The 21,994-nt window shown below is 36.0% G+C and overlaps 1 protein-coding gene across 4 annotated transcripts in view; it reads left to right on the forward strand.

The window, feature by feature from the left end:
- The window catches only part of PTPN4 (protein tyrosine phosphatase non-receptor type 4), a 108,832-nt gene that overhangs the window by 62,124 nt on the left and 24,714 nt on the right, over positions 1-21,994 (forward strand). For all 4 annotated transcript variants that reach the window (XR_008431739.1, XM_053947076.1, XM_053947075.1 and 1 more), the window contains 4 exons: positions 5,428-5,600; positions 9,304-9,372; positions 16,034-16,168; positions 17,382-17,540. Coding sequence is in view for 3 of the 4 variants with exons in the window: in XM_053947076.1 (XP_053803051.1) it covers positions 5,428-5,600; positions 9,304-9,372; positions 16,034-16,168; positions 17,382-17,540 (536 nt within the window). In the remaining variant the exon portion in view is untranslated. The remainder of the gene's footprint in view (positions 1-5,427; positions 5,601-9,303; positions 9,373-16,033; positions 16,169-17,381; positions 17,541-21,994) is intronic.

Here is a 21,994-nt window from a genome sequence, read left to right on the forward strand (position 1 = left end):
TATTAAAAATATGACCACATGATTAACCTGTCAGATTAGTGAAGAATTCTTACATCTGAAAGGATTTACTGTGAGGATGGTGAGACACTGGAGCAGGTTGTGGATGCCCCAGCCCTGGCAGTGTTGAACGACCTGGTCTGATGGGAGGTGTCCCTGCCTATGGCAGGTGGGTTAGGATTAGATGATCTTTAAGGTCTCTTCCAACCCTTAATGTTATAGGATTCTTTGATTGAAGACCTGAAATGCAGAGTTACAGACTAGATATAAAAGATGACTCTAGGCAGAAATGCATCTTGACTACTGTAAGGCTGTTCCAGGTTTTGGGAAAGGTGGTTAAAGAAGAGAAACACCTCTTCTGTCAGGTCAGGCCTATGTCTGGTGGCTGGTACTAGTGCTGAAAGCAGGAGTCATACAGGTATACAACAGGTGCATCTTAAAAGCAGATCCTTTAAAAACATGAAGTGAGCAGGTCTGTCAATGTGAGCAGACATCATGCAACATGAGCAGAAAAGTGGTGATACAAAAAAAGGGGGGGGGGAATGTTTTATTGGGGTGACACAGCATTTTTGTAAAACCTTGCTGGAGCTACAGTCTTCTTCTCAAAGGCAGGCTGAGGTCAAATTTTGTCATGATACCAGTGTGTGTAACTTCCATTACAGTTGCAGGAAAGTTGTATTTGTATGTGAGATGAGAATTTGGGTTTTTTTTTTGGAAATCAGAAATTATGGACTGTAGTTGTTTCCTAAATTAGGACTTGAAGAAAATGCTGTGGTAGCAGAGTTGAGGACCTTGAAGATTAAGATACCTAGATATAAAATAGGATTAGATACTGTGTAATTGAGTATTTCCTCTATTTTCTGCAGAAAAGAAATCTGCTTATAATAGAAGGTAATAGTAAGACAGCTTTCTCATCTTATTTCTCTGTTACTTTTTAACACTCTACATACATATTGTTACTTACATGAGAATGTAGTTTATATAATTAATGTAATTTCTCTTCTGAGACATCTTATCCAAGCCAACAAATTAAAAAGCCTTGTAGTGTTTTTCTTTAAACTCTGTGTATCAGATGAAAACTGGTGGCAAGAACTTAATTTTCATTTATTCCAAGTCATGAATATCTTAAGATCAAAGCTCAAATTTGGCTTCCAAAGAAGTCATACTTAAACTAATTTTTTAATAACTGCTAATATTAAAATTATTGTTTCCAGAGTTACTTTCTCTGTCTAGGATCATAGGATAAGATCCATCTCACCTATATTCAGCTTCAGTTAGGTTAAAAGAACATATTTTCTGATTTGTGATACTTGGCTCACCAAAGCTCCATCATTACATTTCTTCTGTAATAATCACATAAAAAAGCTGAAACATCTTGCCTGAACAGGAAGTATGTTTTAGGGTGGATTAACTTGCTCTATGGTGGTATATCCTTCATTTTGCTTTTGTTTTTGCTCTCATTAACAGTAAAGGGAGCCTAAATTACTCTCTTTAGGCAGCATAAACTAGGTGAAGTGACTCAGTGATTGCACATTTGGTATGTAAAATATCTCTGGTCTAGTGCTTTGAGTGCATATTTAAAATCACCTATTTACGATATGGCAGGGGAAATACATTCATGGTATGCTGATGATGTGTTTCAAACTGGTGTGTAAATATGTAATAAATTGTACATCTGAGAATCTGCATTCATTTGAATGCAAAGATGAGATCCTGTAGAATATTAAGTTAGTGGACTTGGGAAAGGAATTTTCCACTGGTTTTATTTTTTCCCAACTGGGCTACATACACTTTTATATAATTCTAAAAAGATATTTTTCAAATACTGCTAATAAGTGTTGAGTGCTTTTAATTGCAACTGTCCTCAAAAGTGCAAGTACCTTATCTCATAATCGCCTATTAAATTTATTCGCTGACTTAGCATGGCTTAAAGGCATCAACATAAGTAAAGAACTATTTGCCTACTTTTATTAGATTATATCTGTGTTTAAATAAATGAAGTGAGATGAAGCAGTTGAATGTCACAGTCATTTTCCTGTGGTAGTATAATACAATCTTGAGTGGAAGCTGGTAGAGTATTCTGCCAATCATACGGCTGGAGCATATATCCACTGGAGTAGGGTTTTTTTCCCCATTGTTTTTTATGATTTTATGGGAGAAAAGTGTGTCATATGTAGGACTTCTTCATCCAGCATTAGAAGCCCCCTGAGCCATTACTTCAATAGCATTTTTTTCCATTGTATCTTACTTTCTTCTGCCTGCTCTGTATGCTGCTTCCCTTACATGCTTTGAAGCTGCTTAAGAATAATTCAGTAGTTTTGTTTTTCTAGATGTTTCCCTCAACTTCTCTGGTTCTATTTAGTTGCACCCTTGGCTGTAGTATAGCCAGCATCAAGCTCTTCATGCCATCCAGTGTGTTTTGTGATCTTGATTCCTTGACAGTCAAAGAAGCTGTTCAACATTTTCTTTTGCTCTTTTAGAAAGCAGATGTCCATTGAAAAATTACTTGAGTCTGGAATATGATAGGTTTCTGGCCATAACTGAAACCTGGTTTCAGTGAGTGGCCAAGATAATTTATTTTCTTTTTTTTTAATTATAGGTTATGTATCTGAAGTTTGTCCTTTGAATTTTGTCTGACTTTTTTGGACTGAATTTTAAAATTAACTTGGTCTGAAATCACAAAGTGGTGCATGGGCTTATCTGCCCAAGTACATTCTTGATCTTAAGTAGCACTGGCATTCATTAGATGCCTACTTGATTGCTGCCTAATCCTATCAAAATTTGTGCATTGCCTTTTTTTTAATGAAGAGCAAATACTGCTGGCAGAAGTATATTTACTGCATTTACGTTTTCACAGAACTTTTGCGCATATTTCTGGAAGATGCTGAGTGTGGGGAGCATCTGCCACTATAAAGCACAAGTTTTTTTGTCTCTCTGGGATGGGGTAGGGAATTTCTGCTTTTGGGGGGGGGGGGGATTTTTCCTTGTTTAGCTAAAGTAAAAGGGTCTCATTAGAGAGTAAGTTTTGCAACTCAGTTTCTTTCCTGAGCACCGAGAGATTGGAGCAGTGCTCTGCAGGCAAAGGTGGGTTTGAATGAAAGGCCCCACTCAAGGTGCTTATTCAAGTACTGAGCTGTTCTGTGTGAGAGGAGCACCAATATCCAGTCTGCTTTTTTGTTGGGTTTGCATTTTTAATAATAGGAATCACAAAGATTACTTAGCCTTTACTGTATCCTACCTCTATTTGTCTTACTGTAGCTTTGTGCTGGGGCCCAGATCTTCATTACCAATATTACATCCAAGCTGCTTCACTCTTCCTCTCCATGGCAAGCAGACTGTTTTCCTCTCTTTAATAAAAACCACAGACATAATTAGTAAGGTAATAATTTTGGAGCAGAATCCTGCTGTGACTCTCTGACACTGTCTAGCACTGATCTCAACAGATATAACCCCCTGAAATGCCTGCATGTCATTATCAGACCACAGAGCATTCTGCATCTTGCTGGATCCTAGTGTTGTGAAAGCATTCTGTAGGCTGCAGGGTTGCAGTATAATTGCCCTGTTACTTTATGTGATTTCAGCTGAAGTGCCATGGACATGTCAGCTTGGAGCCCTGTGCTGAGCCCACAGTGATTCAAGTCTGCTGTTTCCAAGGAATACAGGGGCAGCCTTACTCTAAAGCCAGCAGTAGAACCAGATCTTGCACCCCAGAATGATCAGCTCAGATGAATTTCAAGTGCCTAAGTTACATTGGAATATTATAGAACCTTCAAGGGTGAATAGGGGAGGGATGAGTACACTTAGGAGCCAATGGCATATATTATTCTTTACCTTAAACAATGTTTCCTAGCTGTAATTGAGATGAAGACTAAGGTTTGAGGATCAGTTCTCCCTGCACTGCAATGAAAGCTTTAAAAGCTATGAATAGAACTATTGTTAAGGTAACTTTAAAGCTCTAGCACACCAAGTTCCTGTGAAAGTGCTGTCTTGCATTACAATTAAGTTGCTCCTGCTGCAGCTCCTCATCCTGCCATACCAGCTCCTCCTTCATGCTTCTTGTCTGATCTAGTGATCAGATGGTGGGATGAGACTCAGATCAGCTTGTTTTCTGGAATACAAACTAGGGGAAACAGCAGGTTTTTTTTTCCCCCAACCCATAATTATAATTCTTTGACATTAAAATGCATGATCACCAGCTCATGTAACTTGTCAAATTTTCTTTTCCAACTGTTTAAAAGGCTGACAGAACATGAAAATTTGCTACATCATGATTACTTGTTGTTAGAATCTAAAATCTTAGTTGTTTCATCCTTTACTGGATCCAGAGAAGACAGTCCAAAAATCATACATAGTTGTTATCTTGAAGAATAGTAATTTACCTTGTTTTTATTGTTTGACTTTTATATTGTTCATAAGGCCTTTTATGACTACATAGGTAATGGGCTTAATTTCTGTTATCTTGTTTCGGATTTCTAATTTTTAAATCGTTCTGTTCATATGTCTAAAAAATACGGGGAACAGTTGGCAATACCTGGAAATTAAAAACAGAGTTATAAGTAATCTTTGTAATTGAATTAAAATATCAAGATTTAGTTTCTTGAATATAATTTCTTAAATTTCATCAATAAATACTTAGAATTTGCTGTTAGTTTAAAATCCATTTTATTTTGTCCTAAATTTGGCCTGTGACTGAAAATAGTGTTGTTCTTGTTCCCAAATAAAACACTGGGGGAAGAATTGCAGGTCTCTGTGCCTTGGTTTCTCAGCAGATCTGAAGATGAGCAGACCAACAAAAGCTTAACTTGGAAAAGGGCTTTACTACTAAGTTAAATCAGTTAAGGTGTGCAAAATGTTGGGGAGGATTTTGTACTGAGAAGAGAAAGAAAAATGGACCTACAGAGGTTGTTATCAAGCTCTCTCAACAGGCAGAGTAGCTTAGCTTGCTTTGCCGTTTTGCTTCTTACATTTCCCAGGAATCTAATGAATAATTTAAAAGTAGGAACTGTCAGTTGCTCTTGAGATCAATACCTGTTCCCAATCTCCAACTGCCACATGTTCATGACAATTACTCATCTTAACTGTAGTTTTGAACAGAGAGGCATATTGTCTTTGAGCTCCCAAATCATGGAATTCTTTTCATGTAGTTTGGGTCATACCTTTTAGAATTGTTTCTATATAACTAAACAGATTGTTAACCTTTGTGCAGGCTGTTTTTAATATAAAAATAATTCAGGGAAACAAAAAAAATTCTTTAAAGAAATTGTAAAGGTAGTTCAAAAGGGTTTGTTGTACATAAAGTTAATAAAAAATTAGAGTACCACTTCAAAAAGCATTATTTTAAAAAATACCTCAAAGACAACAATATTTATCTTAGTTTCAAAAAGTACTTTGAATAATTCTTATGCGAAATACATTTTTCTTATTTTTTAGCATGAATCTAGAGAAACATTACTGGGATTCAATATGGTGAATTACCGAGCATGTAAGAATTTGTGGAAAGCTTGTGTTGAGTATCACACATTCTTCCGTTTGGACAGACCACTCCCACCTCAGAAGAACTTTTTTGCACATTATTTCACTTTGGGTTCCAAGTTCCGGTACTGGTAAGTGCTGATTTGAAATATGTGGGAAAAAATATGAGTAATGAGCTCATCAATAAACACAGGGAGTTATCTAGAATCTACATTAAGATGTAATTCAAGTAGGTTTTGAATCCTGCAACTGTTCCCCTTCCCTGTTGGCCTAAGTTTCAAATGTCACTAATTTTTTAAGATAGCTTGAAAATACAATTGTTATATTATTAGTGGTCATTATTACACTAGTGCTCTGAGATTGTCTCCCAGGCTGCATTTCTTGGCCTGTTCTCCTGCTGGGTTATGTTTATCTTAAAAGTAGTGTCTCAAAACTTCAAAGTGTTTGACCTGATCTTTTTGAAAACAGTTGAGTCTCAGATACTGCATGCAGCAACAGCAACAAAACAGAACCTAAATTAATACCAAATACAAATCATTGTAAAGAAGCTTGTACAAGTAAAGCCCACTTACCTACACGTATAAAGTAGGAATCAGGTGAAAACAAAGGACATACATGTTGTGATTCAAACCCAGAACTTTGGAAAATGAGGAAGAAATTAAATCCATAACCTCTAAGGATGAACTTAATAGGCAAAAAGCTTGGAAGTGCACAGAATGACTGTGCAATAACTATAATACCTGTAATACTGGAGTGGGTGGTTTTGGGTTTTGCTGGTTTGTACTTTTTATTTTTAAAAGAATTTGTTCAGTGACTGAATTAACTGTTTCTGCAAGTAATGCAGAACGCTGGTGGTTTAAATCATGCCTGAAACAGAGAATAACAGAGCTAGTACTAATCATCCATCTAGAATGGCAGTAGTGTCTGTGACGTACAAAGGGACATGATGAAAAGCTAGAAAACAGAATAACAGGCTATTTCTGTCACACTTGTGAATTGCATAAATGTATAAAGAGGAAAGTAATTCAGTGTCTAACTGTTTATAGCATCTGTTTTTGACCAGCATTCACAGTACCCATTTGAGAAACAGCATTCTATGATCCTGAACAGTGTTTGACACTTGACTCAATGTTGCTGTAGAGAATTTCAGGGAGCTTTTTCATTTCTGTAAGGATTTTGAATCTGAATCATTGTGGTTATTACTATTACAGAATAGCTCTTTGATGATGACATTCTACTTAAGTTAACATAAGATGAAAAGGGAAACTGCATAAAATTGAAGACGGTCATTAATGTTGCTGGAACAGCCAAAGGCTGGAATTTCTGCAAGTAGTTTGAGAGATTGTTGAGAGGCAGCATAACAGGAATAACATGGTCCACAAAGAGAGGTTGAGGGCACTAGGCTTGTTTAATCTGGTGAAGAGGAAGCTAAGGGGTAATTCAGCTGCAATCCTAAAGCTACTTCAAGAGTAATGTTAGTACTAATGGACCCAAAGGTGCTGGTAACAGGCAGGTGAGATTTCACCATGAAGATTCTGGGTGGACATGAGGCAAAGTGTTTGGGTTTTTTAGAACTATGTTGCCAGAACAAGTCACCTGGACTGGCTGGAGGATCTCTGTTAGTGGAGGCTTTCAAAAGTCAGCTAGACAAAGCCATGGCCAGAGGTGACCTAGTGTTAGCAGGAGATTGGACTAGAGACTTCTAGCCAACATTTGTATGATCAAAAGGAGTCAGTAAAATACAGAACTGACAGGTCTAGGCAGAATTTTCAAAATTTTTTCAATTTCAGAATTTCTTCTGAAATAAATCGGGGACATGAAATTGTTGAACTATTGAATTGTTACATAACCTATTTCCATTGGTCTAAAATACTTCTATGCATCAATTGTTAAAGGATATTTAGGTTGTTTTTTTTTAAATAAACCTACCGAGAGGGATCTAGAAGACTGTTAGTGAGCAAAGGTGACTTCTGTACACTGTCATTGGATTTTTCTAAGTGGTTCTTACAGTATTCCTCACCAAATACTCCAAAATACCAAAAAATGTGAAGAGTTTTGCTGTGTATTAGCATCTCTTTTAACTAGATGGGAAACAAGTAGGTTCCTTCTTCACAAGGGAGGGAAGTTACCACTGAAGTGATACAGTGTTTTGTAGTAAAATCTGAAATCAACAGTAGAAGGTTTTGGGGTATTTCACAATGAGGGGTGAGTAGACAATAAAATAGTAGATCAAGTTCAGTGCCCAAAAAGAGAGAGAAAAGAGCAGGAGCATCAATTCTCTGAAAACCTTAAATCAGTTATTAATAGCAGTTATAGAAGAACAATTACAATTATAGAGTTATTGGAAAGGAATAGAGGCAAATACAGCCAACTTACTTCTTGTTGGAGTTTAAAATGTGTAACCCCAGCAATTTAGCTGGCTGCAGGTTTGGGAAGAGAAATTTCCTGGATTGGCAGCATGGCAGAAGTTGGAGGGCAGCTCTGTTAAGTCCAATGCCCTGTTCTAACAGGGCCCACTGTAGCATGTTGCCTAGGAGCGTGTCCAGCCAGGTTTTGAATGGATCCAAGGAGGAAAACTGCACCATCTCTGAGAAACCTGGTTCAGTGTTAAACTACCTTAAAGTGAAAACTTTCTTTTGTCTTGGTGGGTGATGAGGCTGTTGTTTTGTAGCCCTGTTCTTGCTGCCTTCCCTGATTAGGATGTCTCATATTTCTGTTTGTGCTGATTGCCTCTTGTCCTGTCTCTGGACTCCCTTAAGAAGTGTCTGGCTGTATTTTTTTCCTTTCCCCTTCTGGCATTTGATCTTCCTAAGCCTTCTCTTCCTGAGACTGAACAGCTCTCTCAGCCTTTCCCCATGCATCAGATGCTGCAGACCCTCAGTTGTCTTTGTGGCCCTTTGCTTGACTTACGGAGCTCTGGAATTCCACCAAGCATTCCAGATGCGCTCTCACCTGTGCTGGGCAAACCTGCTCTCCAGCCAGTTGACACTCAGCCTATGCATGGGTTTGTTCCTCCTCAGCTGCAGGTCTTTGCATTTTTCTTCACTGAATTTCATGAGATTCCAGCTGACTTGTTTCTCAGGTTTTCACACACCCAGTAGTTCTGTAATATGAAGGTGTAAACAGCTGATTCTTTGGTTTCATAGTGTAAATATCCCTGTAGGAGATTCTGTGCTTGCTCAAAAGTTATTAATGGAAAAGTGGCTACAAGAGCCAGTGTTGCTGGTATCTTGTCACCAATTCTTAAGTGCTGATAGATACTCAAAAATGCTATTTTTTTTCTAGAAGAAAAATTATGAAATATTATAAAGAATCTTTGATTTGACACAAGATATCTGGTCTTATATGAAAAGTCAGCAAGTTTCAAAATCTAAACTTAGTTTTGACAAGTTGCAGAGAAGAATATAATCCTGATGTGCTTATGTAATTTTTTTGTGTTATTTTGCTAAACTAAGTAGCAACTAAGTTACTAGCAGTTCAGGGAATAGTTTAGGGGGAGCATAGAAGGGATGCTGTAAGTTTTTAACAGTGGTGATAACAGGAACTATTATTAAGTGTTAAGTGTTACCCAAAGATCCAAGCAGAGATTTCTTATTGCTTTGGATAAAAAAGCAATCAGAACGGAAAGCTTTTGTAACATCTAAAATTATTTGGAAAGAAGACCTACATTTCTACCAAATGCTTTCTAAGGTTATGCTGTACTGAAGCTAGAGCAATTGCTTCAGCATGACTGAAAACAGAATTTAGGCATTTTGTTGAGATGGTTCAATTTAAACAAGAAATTGTTATTTAATCATGTTGGATTTAGCAGTTTGATTTTGTTTTGCTTTCCAGTGGGAGAACAGAGGTCCAATCTGTGCAGTATGGTAAAGAAAGAGCAAATAAAGACAGGGTATTTGCAAGGTAAGTAGTTTACATTCCTTAGTTTTTCCCCATTTATATATTTTAAAAATTCAGGATAGCCTTCAGTCTACATGGTTTGTTGTTATATTTATTAGCTCTCTTTGTGCTGTTTTTATGACAAAGAATGGCCTCCTGCTGTTAAAATACTCCATTAAAATACTGAGTTAATGGGTATTTCTGTCTGTGATAATATCTTGCAACTGTACATGTGTATTTCCTTTAGAAATAAGTGCAGTGAGTCTTACTTGTCACTGTCTTTTACTTTATCACTGTCTCTGTGAGGTCACAGAGTAGTTGGCTAATCAGGAATATATTACTTAATTTTGTTCCAGGCTCCTGAGGAGTTTAATGATTACAATAAAAGATTCAAGACATAAATTTAGTTATTTCTTCAGAAATTATGATGCTGTTTTCCAAAGTAAAACAACTGCTGCATCTACCAGCAGTTTGTTCTGATCGTGAATAGAATCCTTGCAGGGAGGGGGCAGCTCTGTTCTTTTTTTTCAGCTTCTGCTTTTATAGAGATCAGAGATGTCTTTTTGCCCCTTAAGGAACTCTGGAGTTCAAACTTGTGCTTGCAGACTTCTAGTAGTAAGTCCAGCAAACTTTCCAAGTGCCTGCAGACACTGTTTCTAAGAGCATTGGTGAATTCTGCCTTGATTTCCTTCCCTGTTTCCACCCCTTCTTTCCCCCTGTGCATTAGAATCTAATTTGGGTTTTAGCTCAGCCTACCATAGATAGATAGCTCCATATTAGGTTTGGGGGGCAGAAATGCTGTAACATGCTGCTTCAACAAGTAGATTTTATAAAACCAATTTTTTCTGCGTAAAGCTATTTTTTACTCCATTTAATTTACTTTGGGAATGTGAGTGAATTTAGATTTGTACTTGGAGCAACTTTTTTTAGTACTGAGGAGACTCAGCTCTGTGACAGGTGAGCTTTACTTCACTAAATGACAGTTTTGAATCAGTTAAAAACTGTTTTTCTTGTTGCACTCTGAACTTGACAATTCTCCCCAAATCAGGAGGGTGGAGGAGAGCTGATAGTTTGTTTTGAGGAGTATTTTTATAATTTCAGAAACTCTTATGCAGTAGATGGCACTATTCCCTTTGTAGCAAAACCTAGCAAGTGCTGCTGGGGGTCACTTGTAGTTTATAATATATAGTTGGATAAAAGCAATGAAGTTGATAAAATCAAAAGCCATGACTGGAACTGCTCTTATTTTCATAAAAATTGGCATTAATAAAATGCTTGCCTCGTCCATACTCAGATTTTTTTTTTCACTATTGCTTTTTTATTATGAAATAGAGCATTTATCCACATATTTTGAGTTTCTCAGAAGTGTTGATGACTGATGTCTGAGGCATGTATGTTTATATCAGTGAAATGAAATAGTGGTATATTGTAACAAATACATCTCAAAAGGCTTTTAACAAATCAGCTGCTTCTTTTTCTTCTGTCTTCCTCATGACAGTGTGCAATTAATTTATTTTCAATTTTAAAGACCTTTAATATTTTGAAGAGTGGAAAACGCTTGAAAGAGAAGACATTTCTAGAACACAGTGTTGTTCAAGAAACTTAAGAACATTAGTTCTTCGTCTTCTAAACATTTGCATTTCAGGTTGATATGCTGAGTAGATGTCAACCTTTTTGTATTCATACAGAAGATAAATTTTGTTTTCTAAGATTTTCCAGGTATAGTGTGGGTTTTATTCCTGGAACCTGCCTTTCTCTTTTGTGGTGTGTCTTTATCAGACAAAGTCATGGTGGGGTTGAACAGCTTTTTAAGCTCTCAGGCAGTGGGGGTCTTTTGGTTGCTTTTCAAGGTCTTTCTTGAGAATTAGGTGGACCTATAAGTTGAAATAATTGCTGTTACTTTTGTTATTATTACATAAGAAGATTTTCTCAAAATCAGTTAAATGTTTGCAGTGCTTTTTTTAATAGAGTTATCCAGATTTACACTTGGATTTCTTAATAATATCTAATTAGAAACTGCCTTATTTGAACTAATGCTGTCTAAGCAAATCTTTGAATCATTTCATGGTAAGAAAATGAACTTAGGGAGTTACACTGAGTTGTTACTTGAGTGATCTGTTCTAAGCTGGGAAATGTTGATTGCCACAAGTAATGACTAGCTGCTCTGGCCTTTACATGCTGAGTGAACCGTGGCATGAGACAGGGAAATAATTTTTTTTTAACAGCCGTTTAAGTTAAACAAGCAATTTTAACCTACAGGAACTAGGCTTAGCTGTTTATTCTCAGGATTTTACTTTAAAATTAGCTGAAGGATTTTTTTTCCAAATCGTAGAAACATTTACATTTAACCTTTAAGCATGGAATTATTACTGTGAAGGATATATTCTGTAATAATTCACATACATTATGTAGGTGCTGTTTTCTTAATCTTCGTGCAGCACTAAGTTCAGCATTCTGAAGACTCTTGCTGCAGTTGTTTAGTTTTTTTTGTGGGTAGCTTGTTTGTTTGGTTTTGGGTTTTTGTTGTTGTTGTTTGGGGGTTTTTGTTGGCTTTTGGCATTTTTTTTATCGTTTTCTTTACAGCTGTTCTCTTGGCCTAATTTATTGCAAGATATTCACAATCCATGAAACCCCATAAGAATTCCCAGAAACGTAATAAAAGTGGATAATAAGAGTAAAAATGTTCAGTCAAGTACTGAATTGAGAGAATTCTTAAAGGGCACTGCTTTCTCTTAGAGTGCTTGCAAAGTAATCTAGGGTTGCTCAGTTCTGGTGTGAATGAGGGGCTGAGAGCAGGGAGTTTGAGTGAGAGGGTGTCAGTCATTTGTATCTGCAAACTCCCTACCATAAATTGGAGTCTCTGTTTCCAGAAATTCAATCTTGCTTCAATTATGCACTTATTCAGATCTATTAAATAATTTCTCAGGTGTTTTAAATTGCATATGTCATTTGTGTGATGCACCTTGCAGTTTTCTATATAGTTTTAGTCTCTTGGTCTGCAGCAGTATTTGTCAGTTTTGCTGAGAAATGTGTTCCCTGTACTCCTTGTCAAAATACAAAGCAAGGCTGTGTCTTCAGGTTATGTTTCTTTTTGGAACAGAAATTATTTTTTAAATTCCCACCTGTATTGCCAAACACCACCTTTGTTCTTTCCCAGCTTCTGCAAGGTTTTAGCTCTTCAGCTGTGGATGCCAAATTCTGTCTTTGAAGGCTGTTCTGTACTGTAGCTGAGCTAATATAATGACATGGGTTTTTTTAGTTGCATTATGTAATTTCATCCCTGCTGTTCAGTTTTGGGTGTTTGGGTTTATTTTTTGTATTTGCTGTAACATTGAAGCTCATAAGACTTGGGGGCAGGTAAAGTTTTCAGTTTTTGTTGCAACTCAAATAGATGAGACTGCTTCCAACTTCTAGGAATGTCTCTGCAGGTACACCAAAATAAAGTCTGAAAATGGCTTATTCTGTTAACTATCGTTGCCCTGTGCTGGGTGCAATAGAAGCATCCAGGCTAAGAGACAGAGGTGAAATTTAAAATTCCAAAATTTCAAAGTTTTATGCATCTTAGTTCTCCTCCCATCTCCTCTGCTGCACTCTGGGACGAGAAAATTGTTTTAATATTATTAGAAGTCAGAGATAAAGGACAAATTTGTAGGTATATTTAACAACAAACTTGAAATGTTAATTAAAATAAAAAAACCTTATTGTTGGATTTAGAAGTGTTGACAGGAGAACTCAAATTAGCACAGCACTAAGAAGTTCAGTTCTGCAGTGTGGTAATTTTTTCTTTGAAATTTCTGCAAAGACAGGAAATTGGGGCAACAAACATGAGTGGGTGGGGACTCTGAGGTTAGAGCTGTTAATAAAATAATTGAGATGAAGCTTTGGTGATAAACACTGCAGCTGTTTATCATGGTGGTAAAGTGATCTTCTGAAAGATCAGACCCTATCCACAATTAAAGGTGAGTGTTTTCTTGACATTGGATGTTTTCATAAGGAAGAAGGTGATGCTTTGCTCATTTTGGAGTTGTGTTCCTTTGTTGTACCAATTGAGGAAGTTTACATAAACATAGTTACAGATTTTGGCTTAAGATACAAATTCGTGGGGGTTTTTTAAACAGTCAGTAATATAACTTTTGGAAAAACTTGGATTTTTTTTCCCCCACTCTATATGGTCCTATGTCTCTCTTTGTAATTTAACTAGTTTCACACAGGCAAGGATGGTGCACTTATACTGTTGTTGCATGTTAAATAAAGAAAAGCTCCACCTCCAACTTTCCTACATTCCGTTTGTTGCTTTTTCACTCAAGGTAAATGAGGTTCAGTAATTACCTTTACATGTCTGTCAGCAAATACTGTATCTGCAGTCCTGTATTTACCTAATTCAACATTGGTTATATTATGTTCTTCTGCATTTTTCCTCTCAGACTGCTCTGTGGTTGGTAGTAGAATCCACCTCTTGGTAGAGCTGGTTCTTGGTGCTCATCTGCTGGCTGTAGACAAATTATTGAGTGTCAGCAGGGTCCAGCTAATCAGAGTCCTGATCAATAAAAGAATAACAAAAGGCTAGAATCAGACATGCATTTCAGTTCTGCTATTTCAGTTTCATGTTACTTTACCTGTTCAGAACCGCTCGTATGTACGTGTTTGTGAAGAAAGATACCAAAGTGGTTGAGTTACTCACATTTGAAGCAAATTACAGAAACTGGAATTTTGGTTTAATTGATCTGATACCAAGCTAATTATTTTTCAAATCAAATTAATATTCCTTAAATATAGTAAAGCATGCTAAGAAACTGGATGTGCTTCTCCTGAGGAATTAATTGATATTTTCCCTCTTTTCAAATATCAATATACTATTAGATCTTTTCCCCCAGGTGAAATAACACGTGAAATAGTATTATTTAGAATAGTCCATCTCGCTTAACTGTCTGAAGTTTGTCAGCTGTTACTCACTAAAACTTCAGAGCAGAATGCAATACATGTTTAGAACTGCTTGGTGGGGTAAAAATAAAAATAAACCCTCCACAAGAACACCACCACTCCATTAGTACCAAACAGTGTTGACATCTTATTTCTGTATATGAAGCTTATTCAATATAATGCTGGAATGGTTGTTGTAGATTTTTTTTTATAATGTTGAGGACAATATTATCTGCTCAAGGTGGTGACTTGCATTGAATTTTAAGTTCTCTGAGAAGCAAAAATACATTTGTTAGTAAGTTTCCCTTTTTCAGAGGATGTAGTTTGTGTGCAGGTAGTTCCTTAATTTCTCAAAGTTCCTTCTTTCTGGAGTCGCTCTTTCAGGAAACCAGTAATAATGACAAAGATAAAGAACAGTTGCCATGTGTCACAAGGACAGTGAAGGCAGAAATTATTTTTTGATATGGGTGTATGAAGCTGTACTGCTCATACAATAATATGTTGTCACCTCGTTGTATAAAGGAGAATTTAGTAATAGACTATGTATGCAAATGGAAATGAAATTATCATGTCACAAAAGATTGAAGTATCACTGCAACTAGAGGGTTGATTAATGATAGAGGAGAAATCCTAACTATGTAGCACGATTAAAGCAGTAGAAGTTAAGTAAAAACTTAGTAACACAAAATATACAGCCAGCAACTAATGCAGTCAAGCATTACACAGTTACAGCAGCAGACATGTAAGGATTGTTTAAAAGTATTCTTGTTGTTAGCTGAAGAATTTTCAGTTGAAAACAACAAAGTCTGGGTATGTTTAGTTGCAGGATGACTGAACCATCCAATGCAATGCTAAGAAAAAAGCAACCACAGATGATTCATTTGCTGCTTCCCAATATAATAGGGAAATGTATTTCATGAGAGATTACAAGTATGGTTTCATTTATGCTTAAGGAAGAGGTGAAAGAAACAGCAGGAGATTGCAGGCATCCTGGAATGATTGGAGAATGGGAAGAAAAAGTTTTGTTAATGTCAAGAGAGGACAACAAGTAGAAAACAGAATTCCTTTTGTATAAAAGCACAGCTGAGAATGACCTTTAACCTGAAGGCACAAAAACAGATGAAGTTCGTTACCCACAAAGAAGTTTAAATAGTTAAATAATATTATTGCATCTGCCTGGCAAGTGACAAGACACGTTCTGGGAGAAAGCATGTCGTCTTGATGGAAATCCCAAATGTCTAAACAAAATTTTGTAACTGTGTTGCCATGTTGTTGATTACCTCACTTTCAGTTCTTCAAAGTGTTTGGGAGTTTTTTAGCCTGGTGTCTTCACTGCTTTATTTTTCCTGAGGTGGCTAAACAGTTGTGTTCCTTAGAGGAGATTTTTTCACTTGTTTATTTGTTTGGTTTCGTTCTACATTTATTAAGTTCAGATCTCTCAGTGATTACACTGTTTGAATCAGATTGTCTTTGAGGCATTAAAAGTCTAGTGAGTTCAGATTCTGCCTTGCCTGTCTCCCTCACAGCCAACAGTAGTTTATTAGTATTTCAATGGCATTCTTTTGAAAGTACATTAAATGAAGTACAGTAGATGGAGAAAATACAGAACTGCCCATGTAAATACAGCTTGGCATTATTATGTTTCTTTTCTAACATATCATTTGGTTTCCTGTGATAGACCATCAATTTCGTTGTGGTGAGCTTTATATAATTTTGTTCTTACATCATACAATTTTTGGTTAGACATGTTACTTTCTTCTTCTAGATCCCCCAGTAAACCCTTGGCACGGAAAGTAATGAGTGGGATGGATTGGGAAGTAGTGAGTAGGAACTCACTGTCTGATGATAGGTTGGAAACACAGAGCCTCCCGTCACGGTCTCCACCTGGAACCCCAAATCAGTGAGTAGCATCAAATCTTCTCTCCCTACAAGTGACTCTGTACCTCTAATGTGAGTGACCTACTTGTGTAATAAAGGGATTAATGTATTATGTAGACAAATAGCTTCAAAAAATGTGTGCCAAATGATTCTCTGTAACACTTAGCTTCAGATTCAAAAATGTTTTTAGAGGTAAGTTTTAGGTGCTTCTCATTTGACCTGTAAAAAGTGTAGGATGTATCATATTACCCTAAATTTGAGAGTTTGCATTTTCTCAAGCACAGTTAAAACTAAGTTATTAATTTAGTTAAAAAAAGACCCTGATGATAAAATCTATGTTATATTTTTAAAATAATTTATTTCATTTAATACCACTTTTTTAAATATTGGGGAAAATTACTTTATTGGAAATCCTTGCAGGTTTATTCCTCTCAATTTTTGTGCCTTTCCTTTCAATGTTCAGTCTTCATATGATAAAGCCTTCTGTTTTAAGTTAGTGAGAAAACATTCCTGATTTCTTTTGGAGGTTGACCAATTTTCTCAGTGTGCTGAAACTTGCTAAAGAATCAGTATTATTCAATTTTGTGTTATGTAAACGACAAGGTTTTTAGATTCTACAGCATATTATTCACAAGATCAGTGTTGTAAATACCTGTAGCATTTAAAAATTACTGAAAATTGTATAATAATGATGCTTAAAGCATAACATACATAATCATGCATGTTTAAAAGAATTTTAATATTGTCATGCTAGTTTTCAAATGGGAAAATACTGGATTCAAGAAATTATAAGACTCTCAGTGCAAAGCTTATGATTCTTCTAGGGGAAGATGCAGGGGATAAATTGTTCATCTAATGAATTCAGGTTAAGTTCTACCATGAACTTAGGATTTGTCTTCTTAGGAATCCGTTTTTCTTCTTGTTGACTGGGCTGTCAGCTTGTTCATTGGAGCATAATGGTTTCAGGCTTCTTTAATTAAAAGTAAATAATTTTTTTAAATAACCCTTAGTGTTTATTAAAATAATTTTTGAACACTTAAATGAAATACATGTTGATCTGACAACAGTAATTGTTTCAGTGATTTTTGAAATTTTAATAAAAAATATATGTATGAACATGTGCTTGCATTGAGAGGAAATAATTTGTTTAGCATCCCATTTTAGTGGGTGGTATCAGAACTGTAGATCAGCAATGATATTCTTGTCACACTGCACTGCTCTGCTTTCCCTCTTAGTCGCAACTCTGCCTTCACTCAAGAAGGGGCCCGGTTACGACCCTCATCAGTCGGACATTTAGTGGATCATGTGGTTCACACCTCCCCCAGTGAAGTGTTTGTAAATCACAGATCTCCATCCTCCACCCAGGCCAACAGCATCATACTGGAATCATCCCCGTAAGTTCTGCTCTTACCACGCCACTGTAGCATGCAGGGCTGCTGAAGAGAAGTCAGAGATCTTGGCCTTGAAGAATTTATTGTTAAATGTGAGGTCAGGGAGATGCAGGCAATCTAATAAAAAGGTGGTTGTTATTTAGGCAGTATTGGTGTAGGTCTTGCTGTGAGGAAGAGATAGATGATACAGAACTGAAGATGTGTCTCTGACATATTCCAGGTTCAGGATTACAATACCTCCCCACCAATCCAAGCTGTGGGTTTGCTGTAGTGTGACCATCAGTGTGTGTATGTGGAACCAAAAGTTGGGTTTTTGATAGAATTGAAGGAAAGTTTTAATTCCCACAAGTTTGAAAATGTTGCTTTTTGTCAAGGCACAGAAGTTGCTTTACAAAACTACATAGCCAAAATGCCTTTTGGGCACCTGGGCATTTGGACATTGCTAGTGTATTTGGTATATTGTTACAGAGTTTATTTTTTTAAGCTGACACTGTCAGGCTTTTTTTTTTTTTTTTTTTTTTTTGATAATGCTGAATATACTGTAAGCTTACTTACCATAGGATACAATGGGCAAAATAAGATCTATTATTGTGTATTGGGTTCAGAAGAAAGTCAAAAAACCCCACTGAGTTTTTCAAAGATACTGAAATACTCAATAAATTATGTTCAGAGTACAGATTAATTGGGAAAAATATTTCAGTATATACCATTTCATCACTGCCACTGGACCATCTTTGTGTGGCTGTACAGGTGATGCCAGATATGCCCTCGTAGTTTTGTATAATAATCTCTGTTAGCAGGGAAATTGTACAAACAGTTTCAAAACCAATTGAGAAGTGTAAAGCAGTACATACCTACTTACATGTTTATAAAAAAATTGTATGTCTCAGGAAAAATTATTCTGGGAAACTATTTAAACACAGTTTTAAAACCTTGCTTAGACTGACTGTACTTTCAGTTTTAACAACTATGTGTAATTTTGAGGAGGGAAATAGAATACACAATTTTTTAAGTTTTATAAAATAGCACATGATGCTTTTTACAATAGGCTACAATAGTTACAATTTGACCCTCAGCTAGTTACCTAACTTTCAGGGTTATGTAATATTAATTTGACCTAGTCATGTAAATTATCCTTTCTTTGGTGGACTTTTTAACATTCACATGCCAAAGGACTCTCAGAACTAGAACAGTTGTGAATCTTTTCTCATATTACAGTTTTGTTGTCCCAAAGGCCACACAGGGTCAGCTTCCTTCTGTTCTTAGATTTCCAACTGAAGTCAGTTATGAGAAATCTTTACTGAATGACACAATGATACAGTGAAGAAAGCACAATTTTTAAATACTCTATTTGATTCATATGCCTTTACTTGAAGATGTACAAGTTCTTCCTGAGTGTTCTTAGGATTTGTTTATTTAGTACTTGATTTCTTGAGTAAGTCACCATAGAAATGAGTCTTAGGGAGGAAGTGGTTTTGTATAACTCTGGATGTTCTTTTTCATGTTTTTGCACTTTTTATGCCCAAGCAGAAAAAGTATTGCTCTTCCATCACTAAGTGTTAGGGGTTCCATTTTTGTTCTTTTTTTTCCTCTCATTGGAAGCTTAAAACTAAAATTTAATATCCCAGTATAGATTTCCAGCATAAGATACTTTTAAGAATGAGGACATTGACTTTCAAAAATATATGAATCCCATTAAGGTCTTTTGAAGGTTTAAGGTGATGTTATTGATTCAAGATTTGCCATTTATGAAGGAATGTAGTAGACATGAAGTTCGTATTAGCTATATAATTTTAAACTATACTGTTCTACAGTCCTAAAAGCTATTTCTTAATCAATTTTACCTTTCTGGCTGAAAATATTTGAGTAGTCCATGTGCTAATTTGTCAGAAACTCTTATTTATTGATCAAAATTTATATGTGTGAAAAAGAGGGGCTAACCTGACTGGAAAATAGGTTTTGTGATCTTTTTGAGTTTGGAGTCAGCATAGGAAAAGAAATTAACAGTTTCCATGCAGTTCAGAAGGATATTATAGTTCAGCTAATATAACCTTTAATTGCACATCTTTTCTCCATCTACACATCCTATTCAACACTAAATGGAGAGATAGTGCTTGTAGTTCCCTTAGCTAATTATAACCTCAAATTCCAAAAGCACGTGGTAAGTGTTTAGTTTAATAAATTTATAGGGGTGTGTATGAAACTTTTGCTAAATACATTTAAAAGATCAGACCGGATATCTGTAACAAAAATACCTAAAGCTTGCCAGTGCTAGGGTTTGTATGTTATTTTATTATTATGTAAATTACTGAACTCAGTAACAGAGAGCTGCTTTGCCTGCAGAATAGGCTGCTTTCACTGCCATTGTCTGAGCATTCATAAGGAAATTCAAAGCTGACTGGGCAAATATAAAGCAGTGAAGATTATGCCCGAGGCTTGATTGTTAGTTCTCACAATTCATTATGCTAATATATTACAGAACTTGCATTGCTGCTTGTAAAATGCCCATTTAAGTAACTTTTCAAATCTTTTCTTTAAGTTTGTGTGTTCGGTAGGAATTTACTTGTGTTTGTTTACATGTATGTATAGACATCTAGTCAAACATCAGATCCATCTTCTGCTTTTATCAGAATAACTTCTTTTGTGTTTCTATTCATGTTTTCTGTTCCTTTTTTCTTTGGTTTAAAACTCTCAGGAGTAATTGTTTTCAGGAAAATACATAACTTAAAAGGCTGAGTAATCTGTGCTGGCCAGATTTGAATGAATGAATGCATAGGCAGCTAAAAATCTTTGGGTGACCTTTGTAAGTCGATGTCTAAATAGTTTATAGCTGCCTTGCAGATTTGTTTTGCAAATGTTGACAATCATCATATTTTTCTCTCCACAAAAATGAATTTAGAAAAGCTGCTTATCTTGAAAAATGAAATGTGCTCTTTTTTCTGTTACTTGCACTGAAAAGTGTTAAGAAATACTATTTTTCTTCCCAACTGTGTTTGAACATAAGGTTCTTCAGACATCAGACTGAATAATTAGTACTTTTTTTTTTCTTGTAACACTTCATGAAAAAAATATTTTCTGAAAGTTGAAATAATATAGAAAAATATAGAAAATATTGTTGGGATCTTTTTGAATGTGCTGTTTTCTTTTATACACTGACAAAAATGTTACCAGTTTTGTTTTCTAAGAATATTGACTAATTTTTTTAAACTGAATCAGGAAATATTTGGCATTTCAAAGTGAAGTGTTCTATTTCCCAGTTTTCATGCTTTTTGAAAGAGGTTCATCTTTTTTTTTTTTTTTATCAGTATACTCCATTTTGCTCAGATTTTTATTTTTGAACATGTATCTGGGATCTGCCGTTCTTGAATTGGATCGAGATAAATTTTATGGTATGGAGTTTGATGTGTGCCTTAGGTTTTCAGATTTGCAGGAACCTGAAACCTTGTGCAGTCCCATACTGAGAGTCTTGCCCTGCTAACAGTTCACTGAGGCGCGACTACTAAATACAGTAAAGTTGCTCATGTGGCTACCTGTGTGTTTTGGAGGGAGTTATGTGATGAGTTACCACTACAGCTTGCTGATAATGAAAGGAGCTGTGTCCTCCTTTTGCCTCTGGGAGTGTCCTTCCCTCTGGGCATGGTGGCCAGCCCTGAGATAAACCAAAGGACCCAGACTTGTCTGAAAAGTGGTTGTAGTTGCTTGGTGTAAGCTGCCTTAGCCAAGGAAGGAGGACTAGTTCTTCAAGGAAGCAGCCAGGGATGTGGGTGAAAGAACAGACACCCCTAATTTTGTTGCTAGCATTCTCTTTAGATTTAACTATAACATGTAAGTTCATTTTTGATCCTTTATGGATCTGGTATCAGTGGGCTGTTGTCTGAAATCGTTAAATGACTTAATAGCACCTTTTAATGGGGTGCTTGTGGAGGATGACATATCCTGCTGGTATTTAGAAACTGGCATTCAAACCAAGTTAATGGGAACTGGGAGGTCACTGCCCTTTTGAGCCTTTCCAAATGTTCTTAATTCTTAAATATAAATCCATGTAATGAAAGATGAATCATATATTTATGTAGTACGAATTACACAATTAAACTTTTATTCCAAGAGGACTAACACATGGAAATTCTCCATATTATACAAAAACATGGAGAACATTTTTATTAATCTACAGTGGGGTGCTTGCAGATTAGAAGTAGTGGATTAAGCATGCTAAAACCATTTTTTAAGAAGGCCATAGGTAAAAGATGAACTTGCTGGTTCTGTGTAGTTACTTGTCAAGAAAAATGCTGCAACAGGTGCAAACATAGGCTGCCAATATATTCTACTGCACTACATTTTTGAGGTTCTAAAAATATATACAGATAATAATCTCTCAAACTCTTGAGTTTCTTCTGACATTTTCAGTTTATTTGCAATCCTGAAAGAACTGTCAATATCTCATGATTGTTCCACTTCAT

The sequence above is a fragment of the Vidua chalybeata genome, chromosome 7 (assembly GCF_026979565.1).
Source record: "Vidua chalybeata isolate OUT-0048 chromosome 7, bVidCha1 merged haplotype, whole genome shotgun sequence".
NCBI classification, from domain to species: domain Eukaryota; kingdom Metazoa; phylum Chordata; class Aves; order Passeriformes; family Viduidae; genus Vidua; species Vidua chalybeata.